The sequence below is a fragment of the Schistocerca americana genome, chromosome 2 (assembly GCF_021461395.2).
Source record: "Schistocerca americana isolate TAMUIC-IGC-003095 chromosome 2, iqSchAmer2.1, whole genome shotgun sequence".
Lineage (NCBI taxonomy): Eukaryota > Metazoa > Arthropoda > Insecta > Orthoptera > Acrididae > Schistocerca > Schistocerca americana.
In genome coordinates this window covers 589,456,225-589,479,106 of record NC_060120.1, presented here as the reverse complement: position 1 = coordinate 589,479,106, position 22,882 = coordinate 589,456,225, and the positions used below count along the sequence as shown (strand labels likewise).

General features: G+C 40.5%; 1 protein-coding gene across 1 annotated transcript in view; it reads left to right on the top strand.

Moving 5' to 3' along the window:
* Positions 1–22,882, top strand: part of LOC124595831 (brachyurin-like) — a 52,035-nt gene that overhangs the window by 6,552 nt on the left and 22,601 nt on the right. The window contains exons 3-4 of the mRNA XM_047134728.1: positions 5,303–5,471; positions 13,132–13,277. Of these exons, the coding sequence (XP_046990684.1) occupies positions 5,303–5,471; positions 13,132–13,277 (315 nt within the window). The remainder of the gene's footprint in view (positions 1–5,302; positions 5,472–13,131; positions 13,278–22,882) is intronic.

Genomic DNA, 22,882 nt, shown 5'->3' with positions numbered 1-22,882 from the left:
AAGTAGGGGAATATAACCATTTATAGTCAATGATAGATTCAGTTGCGGCAGAGGACGCAGTCCACTCCATGCAAACACAGCCTATACCACTATGGAAACACCATCGCTTCCACTGTGCCTTATTGACAACCTGGGTGCATGGTTTCGTCCAGCCTGTACCATACTCGAACCGCACCAACCTATATGATGACGAGCCCAGGAGAGGCGCTGCAGGCGATGTCACACTGTTGGAGAAGGCTCTCGAATCAGTCGACTGCTGCCATAACCCAATAACGCCACATTTCGCCCCACTGCCCTAACAAAAACGTTCGTCGTACGTCCCATATTGATTTCTGCGCTTATTTCACACATTGTTGCTTGTCTGCTAGCACTGAACACTCTATGCAAACGCTACTGTTCTCGGTCCTTAAGTGACGGCCGTCAGCCAATGGGCTGTCCATGGTGAGAGCCAATGCCTGAAGTTTGGTATTCTCGTCATACTTTAACACTGTGGATCTCGGAATATTTACTTCCCTGACGATTTCAGGAATGGAACGTCCGGTGCGTCTAGCTGCAACTAACATTCCGCTTTCGAAATTTGTTACTTCTGTCATGCGGCCATAATCACGTCGGAAGCCTTTTCACATGAATCGCTTGAGTGTAAATGACATCTCCCCCAATACCTTCTGCACGCTGTACTACCGCCATCTGTATATATGTGCACATCGCTGTCGCATGACTTGTATCACCTCGCTGCACTTCCTAATGGCCGAGCGGTTGTAAGCGCTTCAATGCAGAACCGCGCTGCTGCTACGGTCGCAGGTTCGAATCCTGCCTCTGGTATGGATATGTATGATGTCCTTATGTTAGTTATGTTTAAGTAGTTCTAAGTCTAGGGGACTGATGACCTCAGATGTTAAATCCCATAGTGCTTGGAGCAATTTGAATTTTTGCACTACCTAAATATTACCTAAGTTCCCTCCCGGATACTTTAATCGCTACTTAATTCACCAGGTTCCATTTGTGTTTTTCTCTAATAATGTCACTTAATGTACGAATGCCTGATAGTTGTGTCGGATAGAGAATCATGTCTGTATTGGATTTGATTGACGAATAAAACCACATCTGCAGTTGCATGGTTGCCTTACTTCAAATGCACGACAGGTTTCGTAACGTTAGTTACATCATCAGGTGAAGTCCTGAATATAAAGAAACCGTGAAATAATCCGGGAAGTGACAACCTTGGATAAAAAGGACGTCGGATGTTTACCAAAAGCGGCTGAATACAAGTAATACAAAATATGGCAATGACAATACTTATAATTATGCCGGCCGCGGTGGTCTCGCGCTTAAGGCGCTCAGTCCGGAACCGCGCGACTGCTACGGCCGCAGGTTCGAATCCTGCCTCGGGCATGGATGTGTGTGATGTCCTTCGGTTAGTTCGGTTTAAGTAGTTCTAAGTTCTAGGGGACTGATGACCACAGAAGTTAAGTCCCATAGTGCTCAGAGCCATTTTTTTATAATTACAACATGATGCTGGAGGATATTTTAAATTTTACTGCATTTTAAAAATTATGGCGCACGCCACTATAAATTAATTTAAAAGGCTGGTCAATAGACGGAACTTAAAAAAAGATTATGTATGAGTTACGAGCATCCATTCCTCTATTTCTGAAAATATATCATATAATCTGGGACGTGTTGGGTACTGACCCACTCTCTTTGCCGCTCATGCACGTTACCTAATTTTAACACTGGCTGGTTGTTATTTATCGTCCAGTAATGTCTCCCGCCTTGGAAAGATTCCCTTCGCGAAGCCAAAAAATAGGACATTTGTAACCGACAGTAATGTCTGTTGTGCTCACGCCTATAATGCGTTCACCTTGATTGAACCCGATGCAAACATTACAATATGTATTGTTCCGAGTTTGCTGGCACCTCATTAGATTTCATTTCACGTGGAGGGGAAGCCAAACTGTCTGCAGTATAGTCAGACACGATAATAAGGATTTGTACGTTTTATGCTGTACATTATGCGCACATCGACTCAGCGATAATACGGGACAACAGTTTTGCCTGTACATTTAACTTCTACAGCACTGGCTAGCCAGCTGGTCCCACAAACCTAATGTGATGTGAACAGTTGCAGACTGAAAACATAACATGACCTCGTTTTTAACTGGCATAGTACTGTAATTAAAAACAAGAGTGATGAAAATTGCTAATCTAAACTACGAGCAGTCTTTCTGAGTGATCTGTGACGTAAAAGCAAATCGCAGGGATTGCACAGAAACGTTGAATATTGAAGCCGCAGACGGTATTATTTATGATCGGTCGTATACATTTCAGTGCTGGAACGGACATCTGCTACGTTGATAACGAGGCGAGCAACAACAAAATCCTCAAAACCACCCAAGTGCCACATTTTCTCCTGGTCTTTTATGATATATCGTTCTAGTTTCCACCAGAAACATGGAAAATATTTTTCGTTGCATCGAGCACACCGTACAAATGCTGCTTTTTTACAGTTTCTGTCGTACAACTGCAGTTTAAGCCAGATAGAATGGATCTGAAACCAAATTAAGGGATTTGTTGCGAGAAATAACAATGCATTTAAGCTGCTAGGCGTACTAGAGCTAATGGCTCATGTGAGACCACATTTGTGATATAAAACAATGAAGGTAGTCTAGATAAAGAGTATATTTACGTTTTTCGCAAAAATTTAATTGTTAACAATTCTTTATAAAATGTCGATGGTTAAGAAATTACATTTGCAATGAAAACTGGAATTTTGCGTGTGATACGTAATTAGAGAGAAGAAGACTTGCATTACTTATAAAAAATGATGATTAGATATGTTGTAGGTAGTATACATTTGACGCATTTTATATTTAAAAGATGTAGATATTCGAACTAAACAAAAAAGAAAGAAACAGAAAAGGAGACTCCACCGAAACTGGAACCAAAGGTCTACACAATATCCAGTTACCGTTGTCCCGCGCCACCGATTAAACCAAACATCTCACTTATCTCAAGCCCTTAATGTCAGTAAATACAAGTTCTCCAGAAACTTAATAGCTGATTTTTTTCTGTAATGTTGTGAAAAATGGGGAGAACAACTAGTTTCTCGCTAGGGGGCGGGAAGCGGCGTCAGCCATTTCCACAGTACGTGTTAACAGCTCGACAATCAGAGTCCAAATGGCGTTTAGGTGCACGGCGACCGTAGACGTTTTCTTAAATAAAAGCTACATAGCGAAAGGATGATTAACAAAAACATCGATGGCTGTTAACTAGAACACTAATGATATGTAATATATACTGTAGTGGTAAGTTACAAATTATTGTTCCATATCCGGCGGCACTGAATGTTAGGGTCGCACAAAGAGCTTCAAGATTGCAGCAAGGAAGTGGAATCCAGAGGGAACGGCCATGGATAATCGTTGGAGTGTCAACAACGCAGTTGAAAGCAAGGGAACTGCTCCAAATAAGCGTATGGTTAGAGTTTAAAGAAATCTGTCTACGAAAAGAATATGCATCATCAGTATATGCATTGCTTAGGTGCTTTAGCATTTTCGTGCACTGAGAAAATATGCGCAACATTTCACTGTATACGTTTGCTCTATGAACGTGGCAAACTATTTTTGTAAGTACCAGTGGGCTAAGCGTTATCGTGTCTTCAGAATAATGGAAAGGACCATCCAATGATGAAGAAGACAGTATGCGTCAGATTGTCAATGAATTCGTGTTAGAGTATTTGAGAATGAGGGAAGTACAAGAAGAAAAGCAAGACGGGGTTGTAAAACATTGGGATTCCGATTACAGTCATGAGGATCCCTATTTTTCCCCAAATGAGGAAGAAGACGATGAAGATGAAAATCCATTACATAGAATATAAGAGACGGAAAATGGGAACAAAATAAAGGAAGAGAGATTCTTCTGCAGGTACCAATAAAAAAGGAATAAGTAGCTTTTACTTTTGCTACATTTTTTTTTTAGAGACTGAGAATAAATTATTCATTGGAAAAACAGGTTAACGCTGGAAATTACAACCAATTAGGCACGGTGGGAAAACATCACACAAAAATTTACCGCACATAAGTCCTGGACCCACGAAAAACATTGATCCTAAAGTCGGTAACAGTAATTACACTGCGTGAATAAATGACAGAAGCTCAAACTTCATGGGTTGAGAGAGTTTGTGATGTTATTGGAGCGATTACAATTTGAAGTCAAATTTATAAAGAACTTGTCAGTATGGCCCGTGTATCAGTGTGACGTTGCACCCCCTCTCGCCTCGATGCAAGCAGTGAGTCTGTTGGGAAGGTTGTCACAAAGCCATTGCATCCTCTCCGAGAGACAAGCTGGTCCGCAAATCCACACAAATCCCATAAATGTTCTGTCAGGGGCAGATCCGGGGGTCCTGCTGGCCACGGTAGTACGTCAACATCAGGCAGACAGTTCACAGTGACACATGACATATTTAAACGAGCATTGTCTTGTTGAAAGTTGGCACCAAGCAACTGTCACCTGAGAGATAACCCATGACGACGAATTGGTGTGGCCGGTGTGGCCGAGCGGTTCTAGGCGCTCAGAATTTAAGTCCCATAGTGCTCAGAGCCATTTGAATCATTTTGAACGAAGTGGTGTTCCTGGGAAAGGTTCCCCTCCAGACGCAAATGACTATGTTGTGGTCATCGCTGGTCACTGACCAAACCTCTGGGATGACACAGAATGTTGGAGGGGGTCTATTACCTGTGCTCGGATGGCAGGCGCTGATACGAAGGCGTTACAATCAGCTCGGTTCACAAGTTGGTCGTCGCTTGAGATGGTCAGAAGTTGTCGACCAGAGGATTGAAGACAAGCATGCCTACCCTCACATTTCCTTTGCAGGCCAATTTCGGGTCACTGTCATACCTCAATGCCCCACAAATTCAGACATTACACGATTCGACAAGCCGGCCAAATGGAGACCAACAATGAGGCCCCTTTCAAACTCTTTCAGCTGTTCATAACGGTGTCTCACGCGAGTATACAGCATCTCAGTGTTCTTCTTAGTGATCACTCAGCAAACACTTTGGTGGCCATTCCACTTGTCATTTACGTACATGCCGATAGTTTCTATGTGTATGAAGCTATATTGTCATCCCGCCACCTCTTTGTGATATTTCATTTTCTAAGTTGGGCAGTGTACATTTTGTGTGACTTGTGCAAGTTTTATCTGAATATATAGATACAACCAGAACAAAAACTTGTCATATTCCCAAACCCTTCCTTCAGTGTTTAACTAAACTGCCAACCCATGACCAGTTTCCGCCTGTTTCAGCTGGACACCCAAAGGCTGAAAAGGCTGCTGGCCGCATTGTAAATGGTGCCCCAGCCTCACTCGGCCAGTTCCCACACCAGGCGTCCATGATCATGGATAACTCCTACATGTGTGGCGGGTCGCTGATCTCCGCCTCTGTCGCCCTAACAGCAGGGCACTGCGCCTCCGGGTGAGTAAAACCAATGTACCAACGCCAAGATCCAGAAAGTGGTCTCATGCTTATTCGAAAAAAGACTACGTTCATTTGCTATTGTAAGACTTGAAGTCGAATTGCACTGACGGAATATTTCTGTGTTATTACCTTAAAACAATACTGCCTTGAAGCAATGTTTCGACAAGCTTCCTACTTATCAACTTCATGACAGGGACTGGAATCCTGTATGAAGTCATCTTCAACATACTATTAATTGCACTCTTCCTGCCTTGAGGGACCGGCAGTTGCCCTCATCTGACACAGCGCAACACGATCTACCGTATTAGCCTACTTATCATTTATCCGTCTTCTGCGTTCTATCTTCTCTCTCTCTTCTATCATCTATCTATCGACATACAAAATGAAGTGCTTAGTCGCTGTTCTATCAGGATCTACTGTAGGGGGGGGGGATATTGATATGGTTTTCACTGATAAATAGACTGACTTATGAGGAACGAATGCGTATATAATTTTTAAATACTTCATTCAACTACGACGAATTAAATTCCACCGCTGCTGTGAAAAGCATTTTTAGATTGAAGTCAGCTGATAGGTATTCCTGCTTAAGGGAAGTCTCTCTAACAAAGAAACCACTTTCTACAAAGCTTGGGTATCCGATTAATGAGGGAATTAGTATATTTCATCAAAATATACAAGGTATTAGAGATAAAGTTAGTGAACTGCTTATAGATGTTGACTCTGAAATTATTGGTATATCTGAACACTTCTTAAATAAGGAGATAATTCAGAGGCTTCCTTTACCAGGATACAGGTTGGCTGGCAGCTTTTCTAGGAGCTCTTTGCGGTGTGGGGGAGTAGCCATGTATGTGAAAAACGGTATCCCATTTGAGTCAATTGATGTTTCAAAGTACTGCACTGAAAAGGTGTTTGAATGTTGTGCAGGTGTGGTTAAATTTAGTGGAGCTAAACTTCTTACTGTTGTTATTTATAGATCCCCAGACTCCGATTTCACAACATTTTTGCTAAAGCTAGAGGAGGTTCTTGGTTCACTTTATAGGAAATACAAAAAGTTAGTTATATGTGGTGACTTCAATATTAATTGTATAAGTGATTGTGCAAGGAAAAGGATGCTGGTAGACCTCCTTAATTCATACAATCTTATGCAAACCGTATTCTTTCCAACGAGTGTGCAAGGGAACAGTAGAACAACCAATATTTTTGTTCATTCGTCATTATTAGAAGGGCATTCTGTTAGCAAAAAGGTGAATGGCCTTTCAGATCATGATGCACAAATTTTAAGTCTAAAAGATTTTTGTGCTGCAACACATGTTAAATATAGTTACCAACTTTTTAGGAAAGCTGATCCAGTTGCTGTACAGACTTTTGTAAACCTTATCAAGGAACAAGAGTGGCAAGATGTTTATAGTGCTGATACAGTAGACGATAAATATAATGCCTTCCTCAAGACTTTTCTCGTGCTCTTTGAAAGTTGCTTTCCGTTAGAACGTTCAAAACAGGGTACCAGCACAAACAGGCAGCCTAGGTGGCTGACTAAAGGGATAAGAATATCTTGTAGAACAAAGTGGCAATTATATCAAAACGTTAGAAACAGTCAAAATCTAAATGCAGCAGCCCATTACAAACAGTACTGTAAGGTGCTTAAAAAAGTTATTAGGAAGGCAAAAAGTATGTGGTATGCAGATAGAATAGCTAAGTCTCAGGATAAAATTAAAACCATATGGTCAGTCGTAAAGGAAGTGGCTGGTCTGCAGAGACAGGTCGAGAATATAGAATCAGTGCATAGTGGGGATGTCCGTGTTACTGATAAGTCGCATATATGTACAGTACTTAATAATCACTTTCTGAATATAGCAGGTGAACTAAATAGAAACCTAGTCCCAACAGGGAATCATATAGCGCTCTTAGAAAAAAGTGTTCCGAGACTGTTACCTGAAATGCTCCTCCATGATACTGACAAGAGGGAGATTGAGTTAATAATTAAATCACTAAAGACCAAGAACTCTCATGGATATGACGGGGTATCTATCAGAATACTGAAGTATTGTTCCACGTATGTTAGCTCAGTACTTAGCCATATCTGTAACTTTTCCTTTAGGAGTGGTCGGTTTCCTGACCGATTAAAGTACTCGGTAGTGAAGCCACTTTATAAAAAGGGAGACAGAGATAATGTTGACAATTATAGACCTATTTCTATGCCATCGGTGTTTGCTAAAGTTATCGAGAGGGTTGTATATACAAGGTTACTGCAGCATTTAAATTCACATAATTTGCTGTCAAATGTACAGTTTGGTTTTAGAAATGGCTTAACAACTGAAAATGCTATAGTCTCTTTTCTCTGTGAGGTTTTGGACGGATTAAATAAAAGGTTGCGAACGTTAGGTGTTTTCTTTGATTTAACGAAGGCTTTTGACTGTGTTGACCACAAAATATTACTGGAGAAGTTGGAACATTATGTAGTAAGGGGAGTAGCTTACAATTGGTTCGCCTCCTACTTTAAGAACAGAAAGCAGAAGGTAATCCTCCGCAATATTGAGAGTGGTAATGATGTTCAGTCCCAATGGGGCACTGTTAAATGGGGCGTTCCCCAAGGGTCGGTGCTGGGGCCACTGCTGTTTCTTATTTATGTAAATGATATGCCTTCTAGTATTACAGGTGATTCAAAAATATTTCTGTTTGCTGATGACACCACCTTGGTAGTGAAGGATCTTGTGTGTAATATTGAAACATTATCAAATAATGTAGTTCATGATATAAGTTCGTGGCTTGTGGAAAATAATTTGATGCTAAATCACAGTAAGACTCAGTTTTTACAGTTTCTAACCCACAATTCAACAAGAACTGACATTTTAATCAGACAGAATGGGCATGTTATAAGCGAGACGGAACAGTTCAAGTTCCTAGGTGTACGGATAGATAGTAAGCTGTTGTGGAAAGCCCATGTTCAGGATCTTCTTCAGAAACTAAATGCCGCTTTATTTACCATTAGAACAGTATCTGAAATAAGTGACATTTCAACACGAAAAGTAGTATACTTCGCATATTTTCATACGCTTATGTCATATGGTATTATTTTTTGGGGTAATTCTTCTGATTCAAAAAGGGTATTTTTGGCTAAAAAACGGGCTGTTCGAGCTATGTATGGTGTAAGTTCGAAAACCTCTTGTCGACCCCTATTCAATAGTCTGGGAATTTTGACGTTGCCCTCACAGTATGTATTTTCTTTAATGTCGTTTGTTGTTAGCAATATTAGCTTATTCCCAAGAGTTAGCAGCTTTCACTCAGTTAATACTAGGCAGAAATCAAATCTGCATGTGGAATGCACTTCCTTGACTCTTGTGCAGAAAGGAGTGCAGTATTCTGCTGCATCCATTTTCAATAAGCTACCACAAGAACTCAAAAATCTTAGCAGTAGCCCAAACACTTTTAAGTCTAAACTGAAGAGTTTCCTCATGGTTCACTCCTTCTATTCTGTCGAGGAGCTCCTGGAAGAGCTAAAAAATTAAGCAAATTCCAGTGTTACATTCTTGATTTTCTTTATTTAAACTAACGACTTGTCGCCTGAATATGTTTCTTATATTTCATTTTATCTGTTTCTACAATCGTGTTATAATTTCATGTATTGACTCGTTCCATGACCATGGAGACTTCTCCTAAATGTGGTCCCACGGAACAATAAATAAATAAATAAATAAATGTCATTGACATCTAGTGGTGAATGGAAGAACTCTTTGGAAGCACAGTTCTGCAAAGTGCGATGCACTCCACTCAAACAGAGTGCATGCGTTCTCCTCTCTTTGATGTACCACCATGCGGAGAGATTAGCGCAGAATGCTTAGTGTGGATGTGCATTAACGCAATAAGAGAAAGAAAAAGAGATGTAAGTCCCTGACGATCTCTCTCTCTCTCTCTTTCAGGTAGATCCTATTACATTGGTTATAAACATTTCAAACAAACCATGATGTTCTTCCTTCATTACCCTGAGAAATCACACCAAGCGCCATTAACTACGGAACAGACAACATTCAGGACTCCCGAGAACTTCCCTGCTTAAATTGTCAAAGTTGTTCTCTGATATTTATTCATAGTCATGCGCGGTGGCGGCATTACCGCTAACCCCGACAACTCGTCCGTCGTAAATAACCGTATGAAGCCGGGATGTGTGGCTAGTTCACTTATAAAAACAAATCGTTGTCGACACCATATAAGAACGTGCGAGAAACTGTAGCACATACCTAGAACTCTCCACTGAAATCAACAAATTACTATTCTGAAGAAGCTTCTGGTAGATGTTTTACTCCACTGCTGAAGTCGAGGAATGTTGTGCGCTACACACATCCCTGAACGAGAAAGTACCTCATACGGAGACAGTGGACAGCAATTTGGCAGGAGTAAGGGTCTGGTCTTTATCCTTAAGTCGTTACATGTGAATTCTGGAACTAAATCGTTCCTTGACAATGCCATTACACATTTACTGTCTCATCAAAGCTTGTGTTCAGACTCTGACGACATCGCCATAGACGAGATGTGTAGTCTACCTACTTCGTATTTGTTTCTATGTATCTCGCTTTTTGGGAGGGGATGGAACTTAGGGTAACGTATGTAACATTTATTTCCAAGTTATCGCACCACAGAGTAATTATGGAGCTGTAGGACTTTGCCAAATTAAAGCTTCGTGCTACCCATCCTGGTGTACAGGTCGAGTATCTGAGAGAAACAGCCTATCTATTGACCTACCGATCTATAACTCCTGCTCGATACCTCTGGAAAAAGGCTATATAGAGGGGTAAATGAACCGTGTTTTTCCGAATAATAGCAGAATTAAAAATACGGTGCCGTCCATTAAAACCGACTACGCGTTGCAGTGTTAGTTGTAGATAGACCAAACACTCTGCATTATCATGCGGCACTGGATGGAACGTACAAAAAGAGTTCCTTTAAATGAAATTTGCAGAACAGAGAAACAATGAAGGACACACCTTATGACAACTTCGAACAGGTCATAGTGCAGTACAGTGCCAAAGGGATCTGAGAGTCTGTGATCAAAGAGGCGGTGGAAATAACGACAGATAATCACGAATTTAGTATTGGAGAGCAGCGTAGAGGGTAAAAATTATAGAGGCAGACCAAGACATGAATACACTAAGCAGATTCAGAAGGATGTAGGTTGCAGTAGGTACTGGGAGATGAAGAAGCTTTCACAGGATAGAGTAGCATGGAGAGCTGCATCAAACCAGTCTCAGGACTGAAGACCACAATAACTAGAATGCTCTTGTCAAGCGAGACAACAGTTTTCATCCAGGTTTCCCACAGTCATTCGGCAAGAACTGCCTCGACAGAGCGGCGCTGGCAGCAGGCTTCTTGGACTACCAGCCCATAGCTCTACATCCAGTCCCCTACTATCTCAGACTCAAAAACCTGTCGGAAGTTTCATTATTTTCTATCCTTCCCGGTGTTGCTATTCTAGTTGCCACTATTTATATATGGATACATAGCATTTCAGTGTCATTGGATTAGGACTGGGGGTTGTGCATTCGTGAGTTCAGCTTAACAAATATACATAAAATTTCTTGCAATAGATCAAGAACAGTTAAACAGAACTTAGTTTTTACCCCAATTTAGTTCTACAAGCAGAGCTCAAACAAGAAATTAACAATTAAATGATTTCGACACAAACAAACATAAATCAATCTGGGAGACACAATAATAATTACAATACACGGCACTATAGTTTTATAGTTTCTGTACTTAACCACAGGACACTAAGACAACTTACAGACTTAAGGTTACCCACCTAGCATGCAGTTCAACCTTGGTTCACCAATTCCTGTTACCATCATCGAATAATAGCATCGCTCCTACTCAAATGTCGAACAATGCTTCGATTGGGTTAGATAGAGCAGCAATCAGTCGTGGAATTAAGTTGTTTTAATATGACATTTATAGTCACAACGCAGATCAGATTTCGACCTAAGTCAGCTCATTATCAATGCAGTGCGGAATTGTAGCAGTTGTTCGTACTCAAGTGAATTCTTACACAGTTAAACACATGGTTGAACAGTTCTTACAGTGATTTAAACTACCTCGGACGTGTCCTCCATTATTTCCGTTTACTTGTATGTTCAGTGCTATTTACATCGCGCGTTTTGTGTTTTCCTCCACGCTTGTCTATACGCAGTGTTCAGACTTTGTTCCCCCGATAGATCAGCTCAAATATAGAATTTTCATTCCTTCTTCTGAGGGTTCAGGTCACGGGATTAGTAGTCGGCTAGTAAAGTTTGCAACAATTTGTGCCGAGTGTGGCGGTTTTGCGGAGGTGTCACCTCTGTGCTGGTGGAAAAGTAGCGAGGTAGGATATTGTTATGCGTGTGACGCTTTTCCTTTTCTTTCTTTTGTAGTTTTAATTGGTGACCATCACGGAGATGGCATTTTTGCAGTGCTAGTAGGAACAGTTGCGCCTCCAGGAACGGCAGCAAAAGCTGCAGCACGAGCAGATGCAGAAACTGCCCAAACAGAATGCGGAGTAACTATGCTCTCACACTCTGCTCTGAAGGTGGGCCAAGTGCCTAGAGAGAAGCCTCCACTCCACCCGTGCCCGCCCCTTCCACAGAGCCCTCAACAGCTCTTGCTTCGCATAAATGGGTTTACGTGTCAGCAGGGCGACGGTGTCGGTCATGGCATATTTCTACCCGTGGACTAAATTGATACTGCGTGCATACCGCCCTCACCGTTTCCATTGCCATCCTTTCACCAACAGAATAGGGCAGTGTGGTGTTGATCCCGCGACTCCCTTTTCGGACTACATGGAATTGGAACCAGCGCCTTCCTTTTGCCGCCCGCCTGTGGATTTCTTCTCATGCCCACTGATGCAGACGGACCATCCATTACTCCAGCGTGCACCATCTCCCGCCGCTCTGTGGCCTTTACAAGGGTGACAGAATTAGCATTCCCGCCTGTGGACATAGATGTGGACGTAGATATAGCGTAGGTTTCACTGCAGAATAGTGCACCAAGCTGCCACTGAAGGCGCAGTCAAAGCATTTTATAGGCAGAGTCACTGACCCAGGAGTTTACCTGTCGGCAGCGATAGACCGGCACTGAGTTTTTAATCTGATTTACACTTCCTTGGCTGGAGCGTTCACCTCGCACCGTGCTTTGTTTCTGGTGCTTGGTTGTTCAGTTCCTCGCGCTGGAGACGTTTTGTGTATTTCTCTATGCTTATCTCTACGCATTGTTCAGACTCTTTGCATTACCGGTAGATCGACTTGAATGTCGAGTTTCCTTTCCCTCTTCCGAGGTTCAGCTCCCCGGATATGTAGTCGAGCCACCGCCAGCTAGCACAGTTAACATTTGTGCCGACAGTGACGGTTCGTGGCGTTTTTACGCCCTCTGCAGATACAAGATACACGATCCACAGATAAGTTGAGCACACGTCTTCCCTCCCTGAGGTAACAAACAACTTCGGCGACAGGAAGAGTATCTGGCCACAAAAGTAAAACAGACATAAAGTTGCCAAAGTTTGAGTACAGCAGAGCCTACAATGGTCTACGCTGTCTAAAAGAAGAAGAAGGAAGAAAATTCTCCTGAATACTATTAAGTCAGTATATTCTTACTTCGTCACGCTAACCTGTGCTGTAACCTTCTTTTGCTGCGACAGGTTCAGCACGTGGGAGGTGAGACTTGGACTCACCAGTCTCAGCATTATTGAGCCTAGCCGCGTGACCATCATCACCACGTCGGCGACGGTGCACTCCGAATACGACATCGCCGTCGTCTTCCTGGGTACCAACGTCCCGCTAAACAGTAAGTCCAACACAAATGTGAATACATTATCATATAGACAAATAGTTTCCAACACTATCTAAACATTTACCACTGTATACACTGTATAAATAGAATGGTCGTGGCGGACTTGAATTCGACATTAGGAATAGGAAGACAAGGAAAAATAGTAGGTGAATATGGACTGGGGGTAAGGAATGAAATAGGAAGCCACCTCGTAGAATTTTGCGCAGAGCATAACTGAATCATAGCTAACAATTGGTTTAATAATCATGAAAGAAGGCTCTATACGTGGAAGTGACCTGTAGACAACGGAAGGTTTCAGAGAGAATATATCATGGTAAGACAGAGATTTAGGAAGCAGGTTTTAAATTGTAAGACATTCCGAAGGACAGATGTGCATTCTGACCACAATTTATTGGTCATCAACTGTTGATTAAAAATGAAGAAATTGCAAAATCGTAGGAATTGAAGGAGATCGGACTTAGATAAACTGAAAGAAGCAGAGGTTGTAAGGAGGTTCAGAGGAAGCATGAGGGAATGATCGACACGAACAGGGGAAAGGAATTCAGTAAAAGAAGAATGGGTAGCTCTGAGAGATTAAATAGTGAAGACAACAGAGGATGAAGTAGGTAAAAAGACGAGAGCTAGTAGAAAACCTTCGGTAACCGAAGAGATATTGAATTTAATTGACGAAAGGAGAAAATATAAAAATTCAGTAAATGAACAGGCGAAAAGAAACACAAACGCCTAACACATGAGATCGACATGAAGTGCAAAATGGATATGCAGCAATGCCTAGAGGACAAATTTAAGAATGTGGGAGCATATATCATAGGGATAAGGTAGATACCGCATACAGGGAAATTAAAGAGACCTTTCGAGAAAAGAGAACCACCTATATGAATATCTAGAGATCAGATGGAAAACAAGTCCTAAGTAAAGAAGGGAAAGCAGAAAGGGGGAAGGAGTATGTATAAGGTCTACACAAGGGTGCCGGAACGATGAAAATGACAAAATCGACGTTTCTTCGTTTTTCCATTAAAAAATGATTTGGAGTTTTCTGAATAAAACAAATCAAGTTTCACCCTTCTAAGTGAATTCTAAATGTGTTTTTTATCGCTGCACAGTTGACGCGCCGCTTAAACGGTTGTAGCAACTTGGTGTGTCACCCCTGACGGCGCCGCCCGCTGGCTGCAAGCTGGGTATCTTTGAGGAATTGGACAGTGTTTCGTTTTCCAACGTTGTATGGCTTTATCTCTGTGACAAGTGACTGTTCATATCGCTAAACATAAACGCTAAACCGTGTGCGTTGACTTGTGGAGTTTGCTTCAAGCTGTTTAGCTGTTCAATTTTGCGTATTGGACGAATTTTGCTCTTACCTGTTTTACGTATTTGGTTTGTGGATATTAATATGCCCCGTTTCAGCAATCGAGTGTTTAAGAAATATTTTGTTGTTTCGAAGGGAGATTCTGCTCAGACTGCTTCAACGACTACTCCAAATGAATGTGATATAACTTCTTCCAGCAAGAAACTTTGTGACTGCAAAGAAAAATTGGAAACTATGAAAGTGACAGTAATTATATGAATCAAATAATTTACAATTTCTTCATCTCTGATTTTTTTAAACATAACGTATTATGCCAAGTTTGCGATGAAAGAGGACTGGAATTGAAAATAATTTCACACATTGGTTTTGCATGTAAAATGTTATTGAAGTGTAACAAATGGGATGCAGAAGTTTCGTTTTCTAGTTCTAACAGTATTCCTTGTAGTGGTAATAGTGGAAAGAAGGTGTATGATATAAATGTTAAGCTAGTGCATGGCTTCCATTGCATTGGCAAGGGCAGAGCTGCAGGTACAATGTTATGTGGAGTTATGAACTTGCCGAAATCACCAACCAAGTTTGGATTTTATAATGAATTGATGCGATCTTCTGCTGAAGATATTTCTCAAGCAACAATGAAGAAACAGTTGAAGAAGCTGTGGCAGATGATGGGAATTGTAGAGATTTAACTGTTGCTTTAGATGGAACATGGCAACCTAGGGGTATAAATTTCTAAATGGAGTTGTGACAGCTACCAGTGGAGACAGTTGCAAAGTAATAAATGTTGCTGTTCTCTCAAAACATTGTAGATTTAAGGGAAATACCAAGGCCGAAAAGAGTGAAAGTAGTGAAGCAAATTTTCACGGTACAAGTGGTGCGATGGAAGTAGAGAGAGTGAAAGCAATTTTTTCCAGATCACAGGAGTGGTATAGTGTATGATACACATAACTATCTAGGAGATGGTGATTCTAAGGGAAATAAAGCTGTAGAGGAACTCAAACATTATGGCAATGAAATTCACATTAAAAAACAGGAGTGCACTGGACATGTGCAGAAGCGCATGCGGGATCGCTTGTGCTAACTAAAGCAAACATTAGGATCCCAAAAGCATAGTGATAGTAAGACCCTTGGAGGAAGAGGAAGATTGACAGATGAAGCAATTAATAGATTGCAAAGGCAGTATGAGTGTGCTATTAGGCAAAATACAAGAAGCGTTGAACATATGAGGAGAAAAGTATGGGCATTACTTTTTCATATTGCATCAACATGCACTGTGCCCCACAGGTGATGACTCGTGGTGTAAGTACCAATCAGGAAAGGAATATGTCAATAAAAAAGTTTGACAAATGCTGTAATTGATGTAATTAAGCCGATATTCAGAGATTTATCACAGCCAAGTTTATTGGAAAAGTGTTTGCAAGGGAAAACACAAAATACAAATGAAAGTGTAAGTAATTTAATTTCTATTTGGACTCCCAAAAGAGTGTTTGTTCAGATAAAGACATTGCCTTTTCGAGTGTATAATGCACTGGCAACATACAATGAAGGAAACATTGTCAAATGTGATGTGCTGAAACGTTTGGATTTCCAACCAGGACACAACACCATTTCCACAATGTGCCTAATTGATGAAGAAAGGCTAAGAGGTGCAGGAAGAAGAGACAAAAGCCTGCTACATGAAGCAAAAGGGAAAAAAAGACCAGTGAAAGGAAATTAACACTGGAAAAAGACGAGGATACTAATAATCCATCATATGAGCCAGGAATGTATTAAAAAAACTTTGGAAGCCATTTCCTGTAACTTTAAAATTTTCATCTTTGAGGAACATTTTCTCAAAAACTGCAAACAGTACATCAATGAAATTTATAACAATATTGTTTGCTTCCTTTCCTTCATTTTTATATCAAATTGTAAAAAAAAATATTGTATAATTCAAGAGTTATAGAACAAAAAGTGTAAAATTTAACAGAAAAAATAAGCATATGCTTAAAAAATTGTAAAACAAAAACCAATAAATATTTCTTAACATGGCATTATAACTTTGTAGAGAAATAGTCACTGAACACGTAGTCCAAATTTCAGAGCAATATGTTTAATGGTTATAGAAAAAATGTTCCTTCTATTTGCTAAATTTAACATGGAGGAGATGCATTGTACCGGCTCCCTGTAAGTGATGGCAATAATATAGAAATAGAAGAGGATGTAGATATTGATGAGATGGGACATATGACACTGCATGAAGAATTTGATATAGCACTGAAAAACCTGAGTCAGAAGAAAGCCACGGGAGCAGAAAACATTTTGTTAGAGCTACTGATAGCCTCAGGAGAGCAAGCTATAGCAAAACTCTTCCATATGGCGAGCAAGATGTATGAGACAGGCAAAATATCATCATAAATCAAGAAAAATTTAATACTTCCAGTTCCAAAGAAAGGAGGTGCTGACGGGTGTGAAATTACCGAAGTATTAGTTTAATAAGTCACGGTTGCAAATAACACGAATTCTTTACAGAACAATGGTAAAATTTGTAGAAGGGAAAATCAGTTAGGATTCTGTAGAAATGCTGGAACATGTGAGGCAATACTTACCCTACGACTTATCTTAGAAGATAAATTATGGAAAGGCAAACCTACGTTTTTAGCATTTGTAGACTTATGGAAGGTTTTTGACAATGTTGCCCTGAATACTCTCTTTCAAATTCTGAAGGTGGCTGGTGTAAAATATAGGGAGTGAAAGACTATTTACTATTTGTACAGGAACCATATGCCAGTTATAAGAGTTGAGGGGCACGAAAGGGAAGCAGTGGTTGAGAAGGGAGTTATACAGGGTTGTAGCTTATCCCCGATGTCACTCAATCTGTATACTGAGCAAGCAGTAAAGGAAAGAAAAAAAAATTAAGTGGGCATTAAAATCCAGGCAACAGAAATAAAAACCTTGAGATTTGCCGATGACACTGTAATTCTGTCAGAGACAGCAAAGGAGCTGGAAGACAGCTGAAAGGAATGGACAGTGTCTTGAAAGTAGGATACAAGATGAAGATCAATAAAAGCAAGACGCGGATAATGGAATGTAGTCTAATTAAATCAGGTGATGCTGAGGGAATTAGATTAAGAAATGAGGCACATTTAAAATAGTAGATGAGTTTTGCTATTTGGGCAGCAAAATAATTGATAATGGTCGAAGTAGAGAGGGTACAAAACGTAGACTGGCGATGCCAAGTTAAGCGTTTCTGAAGAAGAGAAATTTGTAAACATCGAGTACAGATTTAAGTGTGAGGAGGTATTTTGTGTAAGTACTTGTATGGAGTGCATCCATGAATGGAAGTGAAAGATGGACGATAAAAATAGTGACTGCCACTCAAATTCACGAATCATGTCTGTGCCTCCCCTATTTCGTGATAATACAAAACGAGCTGTCCTTCTTTGAGGTTTTTCGATGTCATCCGTCAGTCCCACCTGATGCGGATCCCACACCGTACAGCATGCTCCAAAATAAGGCGAACAAGCATGGTGTAAACAGTCTCTTCAGTAGACCCGTTGCACCTTCTAAGTGTTCTGCCATTGAATCGCAGTCTTTGGTTTGCTCTACCCACAACATTATCTACGTGATCGTTACAATTTAGGTTATTTGTAATTGTACTAAGAATTTAACTGAATTTACAGCCTTCAGATTTGTGTGGCTTATCGCGTAATCGAAATTTAGCTGATTTCTTTTCGTACTCTTCGCACCATAAAAACATCTGATCTAAATCGTTTTGTTCATCTGATGACTTCACAAGACGGTAAATGACAGCAACATGTGTAAACAATATAAGACAGCTACTCTGATTGTTTCCTATGTCGTTAACATAGATCAGTAACAACAGAGCGCCTATAACACTTCCGTGATGAAAGCCGGATATTACTTCTCTTTTACTTGATGACTTTCCATCTATTACTACGAACTGTGACCTTCCTGACAGGAAACCACGAATCCAGTCGCACAAGAGGCATTATTCCATGGGTATGCAGTTCGGTTAGAAGACACTTGTGAGGAACGGTGTCGGAAGCCTTATGGAAATCTAAAAATATGTAATCTATTTGACATCCCCTATCGATAGCACTCATTACTTCATGAGTATGAAGAGCCAGTTGTGTTTCACAAGAACGATATTTTCTGAATCCGTGCTTTGTGTCAATAAATCGTTTTCTTCGAGATACTTCATGACGTTCGAACACAGTATATGTTCTAAAACCCTACTGCGAATCGACGTTAGTAATATGGTCCTTTTTTCGTATTGGTGTGACTTGAGAAATTTTCCGGTCTTTCGATACGGATTTTTCTGTGAGCCAGCGGTTGTACATAATTTCTAAATATGGAGCTATTGCATCAGCATACTCTGAAAGGAACCTGACTGGTATACAATTTGGACCGGAGGCCTTGCCTTTATTAAGTGATTTAAGCTGTTTTTCTACACCGAGGATATCTACTTCTATGTTTCTCATCTTGTCAGCTGTTCTTGATTGTAATCTTTGGACTGAGGACCAGAAAAGCAACAATAAATATAACATTCGGGAAACTTTAACGCATTCCAGTCAAAAAATTTACGGTTACTGATCTGAAGAAGCTATTGGCTGTTCTTTTACTTCACTAATGGAATACAGGAATGTTGATTAGTGCACAGATTTTTCAGCCAGGGAGTTTCTCATATGGAGGCAATGGACGAGCAAGTTCCTCCTATGGAGGCAATGGTCTGGGATTCGAGAGGAGCGAGGATCTGACCCTAATCCTTAAATCATTAAAAGCTAACTTGGGAATGTTATGAATCATTGACAAAGCCATTGCAGGTTTTCTGACATATCGGAGCTTGTGTTCCGACTAACGTCATCATACGAGGAGGGATTGTGGGGGGGTTAGGGGTTGGGGGTTTGAATAGGGAATCTTTACAAATTAACACATCAGAACGTAACTTTACACCCTGGACTGTATGACATTGCCAAAATAACGCCTTGTGCGCTAATTGTGTGTCACTGGAATATAGTATAAATGAGAGGAGGTATATGAACCAAAAACAAGACAAAAAGTCCACTAAATACAGGCTCCAGAATGCGTGCCTTAAGAGCTATGAACATTTGTTTATCTTTGCTAGTGTGAAACACATCCCTACAAGCTCTTTGTTACTACGAATAAAGTATGGAATGCAGTGAGCAAATAAGGACACACTCCTTCTTTACTGTCTGTGGATACAGCGTGCAGTAAACGTTTGTTAGTGTTGTTACTGTAAACGGTATTCACAGTTCTGGGTAAGTGCAGAGCATACATTAGTTCTGCCGGAACCAGGCTGTGTTGTGATTAGACTGTCAAATATTTTTATTACATTGCAGTTTTACCTTTAATTTTCTTTTCCATCGTTCTGTATATTATCGTATGGGACGACTTACGTGTCGGTGATAAAACCTGAGGATGTGTTAGATGACGATCAGTTTGGCTTTAGGAAAGATAAAGGCATGAGAGAAGCAGTTCTGACGTTGCTGTTGATCATGAAAGCAAGACTAAAAAAAATTCATGAAACGTTCATAGGATTTGTTGATCTCTAAAAAGCTTTCGACAATATCAAATGGTGCAAGATGTTCGAAATTATGAAAAATATAGGGATAAGCTATAGAGAAAAACAAGTATGTACAACTTGTACAACAGACAAGAAAGAATAATATGAATTGAGGACCAAGAACGAAGTGCTAGGATTAAAAAGGGTGTATCCTAGTGATCTAGTCTTTCCCCCTACTGTTCAATCTATACATCGAAGAAGCAGTGATGGAAAGAAAAGAAAGTTTCAAGAGTGGAACTGAAATTCAAGGTGAAAGGATATGATGATACGATTCGCTGATGACATTGTAATCCTGTATGAAAGTGAAGAAGAATTACACGATCTGCTGAATGGAATGACAGTCTAATGAGTACAGAATATGGAATGCGAGTAAATCGAAGTAAGTAGCAAAAATAAGAACTGCAAGAAACTAAACATGGGGATTGATGGTCACGAAGTAGATGAGGTAAAGGAATTCTGCTACCTAGGCAGCAAAACAGCCCATGACGGACGGAGCAAGGAGAACATCAAAGCAGAGTTACAATGGCGAAAAGAGCATTCCTGGCCAACAGAAGTCTGCTAGTATCTAACATTAGCCTTACTTTTAGGAAGAAATTTGTGAGAATGTACATTTGGAGCACAGCATTGTGTGGTAGTGAAACATGGGCTATAGGAAAACTGGAACAGAAGAAAATCTAAGCATTTGAGATGTGATGCTACCGACGAATATTGGTAATTAGGTGGACTGATGAAATGAGGATAGAAGAGATTCTGCGCAGAATCGGAGAGGAAAGGAATATGTGGAAAACACTGGCAAGGAGAAGGGGTAGGATGATAGAACATCTGTTAAGACATCGGGGAATGACTTACATGATACTAGAGGAAGCTGTAGAGGCAAATACTGTAGAGGAAGACAGAGATTGGAAACATCCAGCAAATAATTAAGAACGTAGGTTGCAGGTGCTACGCTGAGATGAAGAGTTTTATTTTCGCACTTGCCGTCACAATGTAAGCTTATTACTAGACAGAGAAAACGGCAGACATAATGTTTTGTTATGGTCTGGCAAATGGAAGCAACTGTTCAGTTCATGTGCTGTACGCTGAAAAATATCCGCAGTAGTCAGACCTTATACCCTACCAAACAGGTTGATTGCTTGCACCCTCAATAGCACATAAAAAAATTATTTTTCCAGCGAGCTAATGTTTTTAATGGTGCGAAAATAGAGCTATGACCAAATGCTGAAAACAGAAAATAGCTGCTAAACTGAACTTTAACGAATAAAACAAAAAATTAAACTTCAAACCAAAAATGCATTTCTCGGTTGAAATATGCATTCACACAATACACATTATGCGCTGAATGAGTGTCGGTAAAGCAAAATTATTTGCGTGTGCCAGGTAACGTATGATAAATATAACTATTTCTGAGCATTTTAGAAAGAACAAGGACATTTTCTAAGAAGAGTATGATGAAAAATTCTTAACACGAAACTGAGGAGACCGAAATTGTTTTTCGTGTTAATAGAATTCCGTGTTAAGTGGTGTACGCAGAAAAGTCCAATAATGCTGTAGTTTCGATCTCGTCAAATTTTGTTAGAGAATTCGATCTCCCGCTGACATTTACCAAAAACTGAAGACCGGAAGTCCGTAAGCAATATGTTTTCGTTTTTTTTTTCGGAAAAAATCTGTTGTTGTAATTTAAAATGTCTTTCTATATAAATAATTTTCGACAAACTGCTCGATATCGTCCACCATTTTATTCACGTCACCACTCGAATCAGCATTTCAATAGCTGCGAGTGTTTTGAATGGTGTTTCGCATCTTTATGTACTAGGGACAGAAACTGCAGTGTTTATTCAATCGTCATATTCGTCGTCGTCCATTTAAAATCCATTTTGTTGCACTGCCGCGTTGTATTATAAAATACTTAAAGAATACTAAAATAAGAATTGTTTTGGTGGCATGGTAGCTGGTTCAAATGGTTCAAATGGCTCTGAGCACTATGGGACTCAACTGCTGTGGTTATCAGTCCCCTAGAACTTGGAACTACTTAAACCTAACTAACCTAAGGACATCACACACATCCATGCCCGAGGCAGGATTCGAACCTGCGACCGTAGCAGTCGCACGGCTCCGGACTGCGCGCCTAGAGGCATGGTAGCGATCTTTCTTAGGGCGTAGAATGATTTAGGTGAGCGGTGGGTATTTCAATGTGTTGAAATTTCTGAAGATGTCATGAGACTGCTGAGGTCAAATTTCTTACCCTTTGCCGGTTCTAACGTAACGCTGGTTAGTATTAGGAGTGAGAGGGCTGGGGATGTATGCATGACTAGCGTCGTTTTTCCGCGATTAACAGTGGGAAAACAAGGTCCTCATGGACTGCAATAAATTCGCCCGGTAAAATAAGTATCGTGTGGCATTTTTGGTTGTCGGAAAGGGTGTTGTTCTTCGGCTCACTTTGCCCCCTTCTCTTGCGGAAATGCGGGAGATGTGTCGTGTATTTATAGAGTGTAGGTGAGTGTAATAGTGATGGTGTAAAACCACCCAATAATCTAAAAACTTTCCCAAACATTTCATTAAATGGCACTGGCGTCACTAACTTCCATGGAGATCGCAACGTCCGTAATCTCAACTTATGTAATGCATCTAAGAGACTGGGGAGAAATCCCTGTGTGCTTCTATTTGCTTCGATTGCAAGTAAGTTCTTTTGATAGTGAAATTTCAAGATCTGTG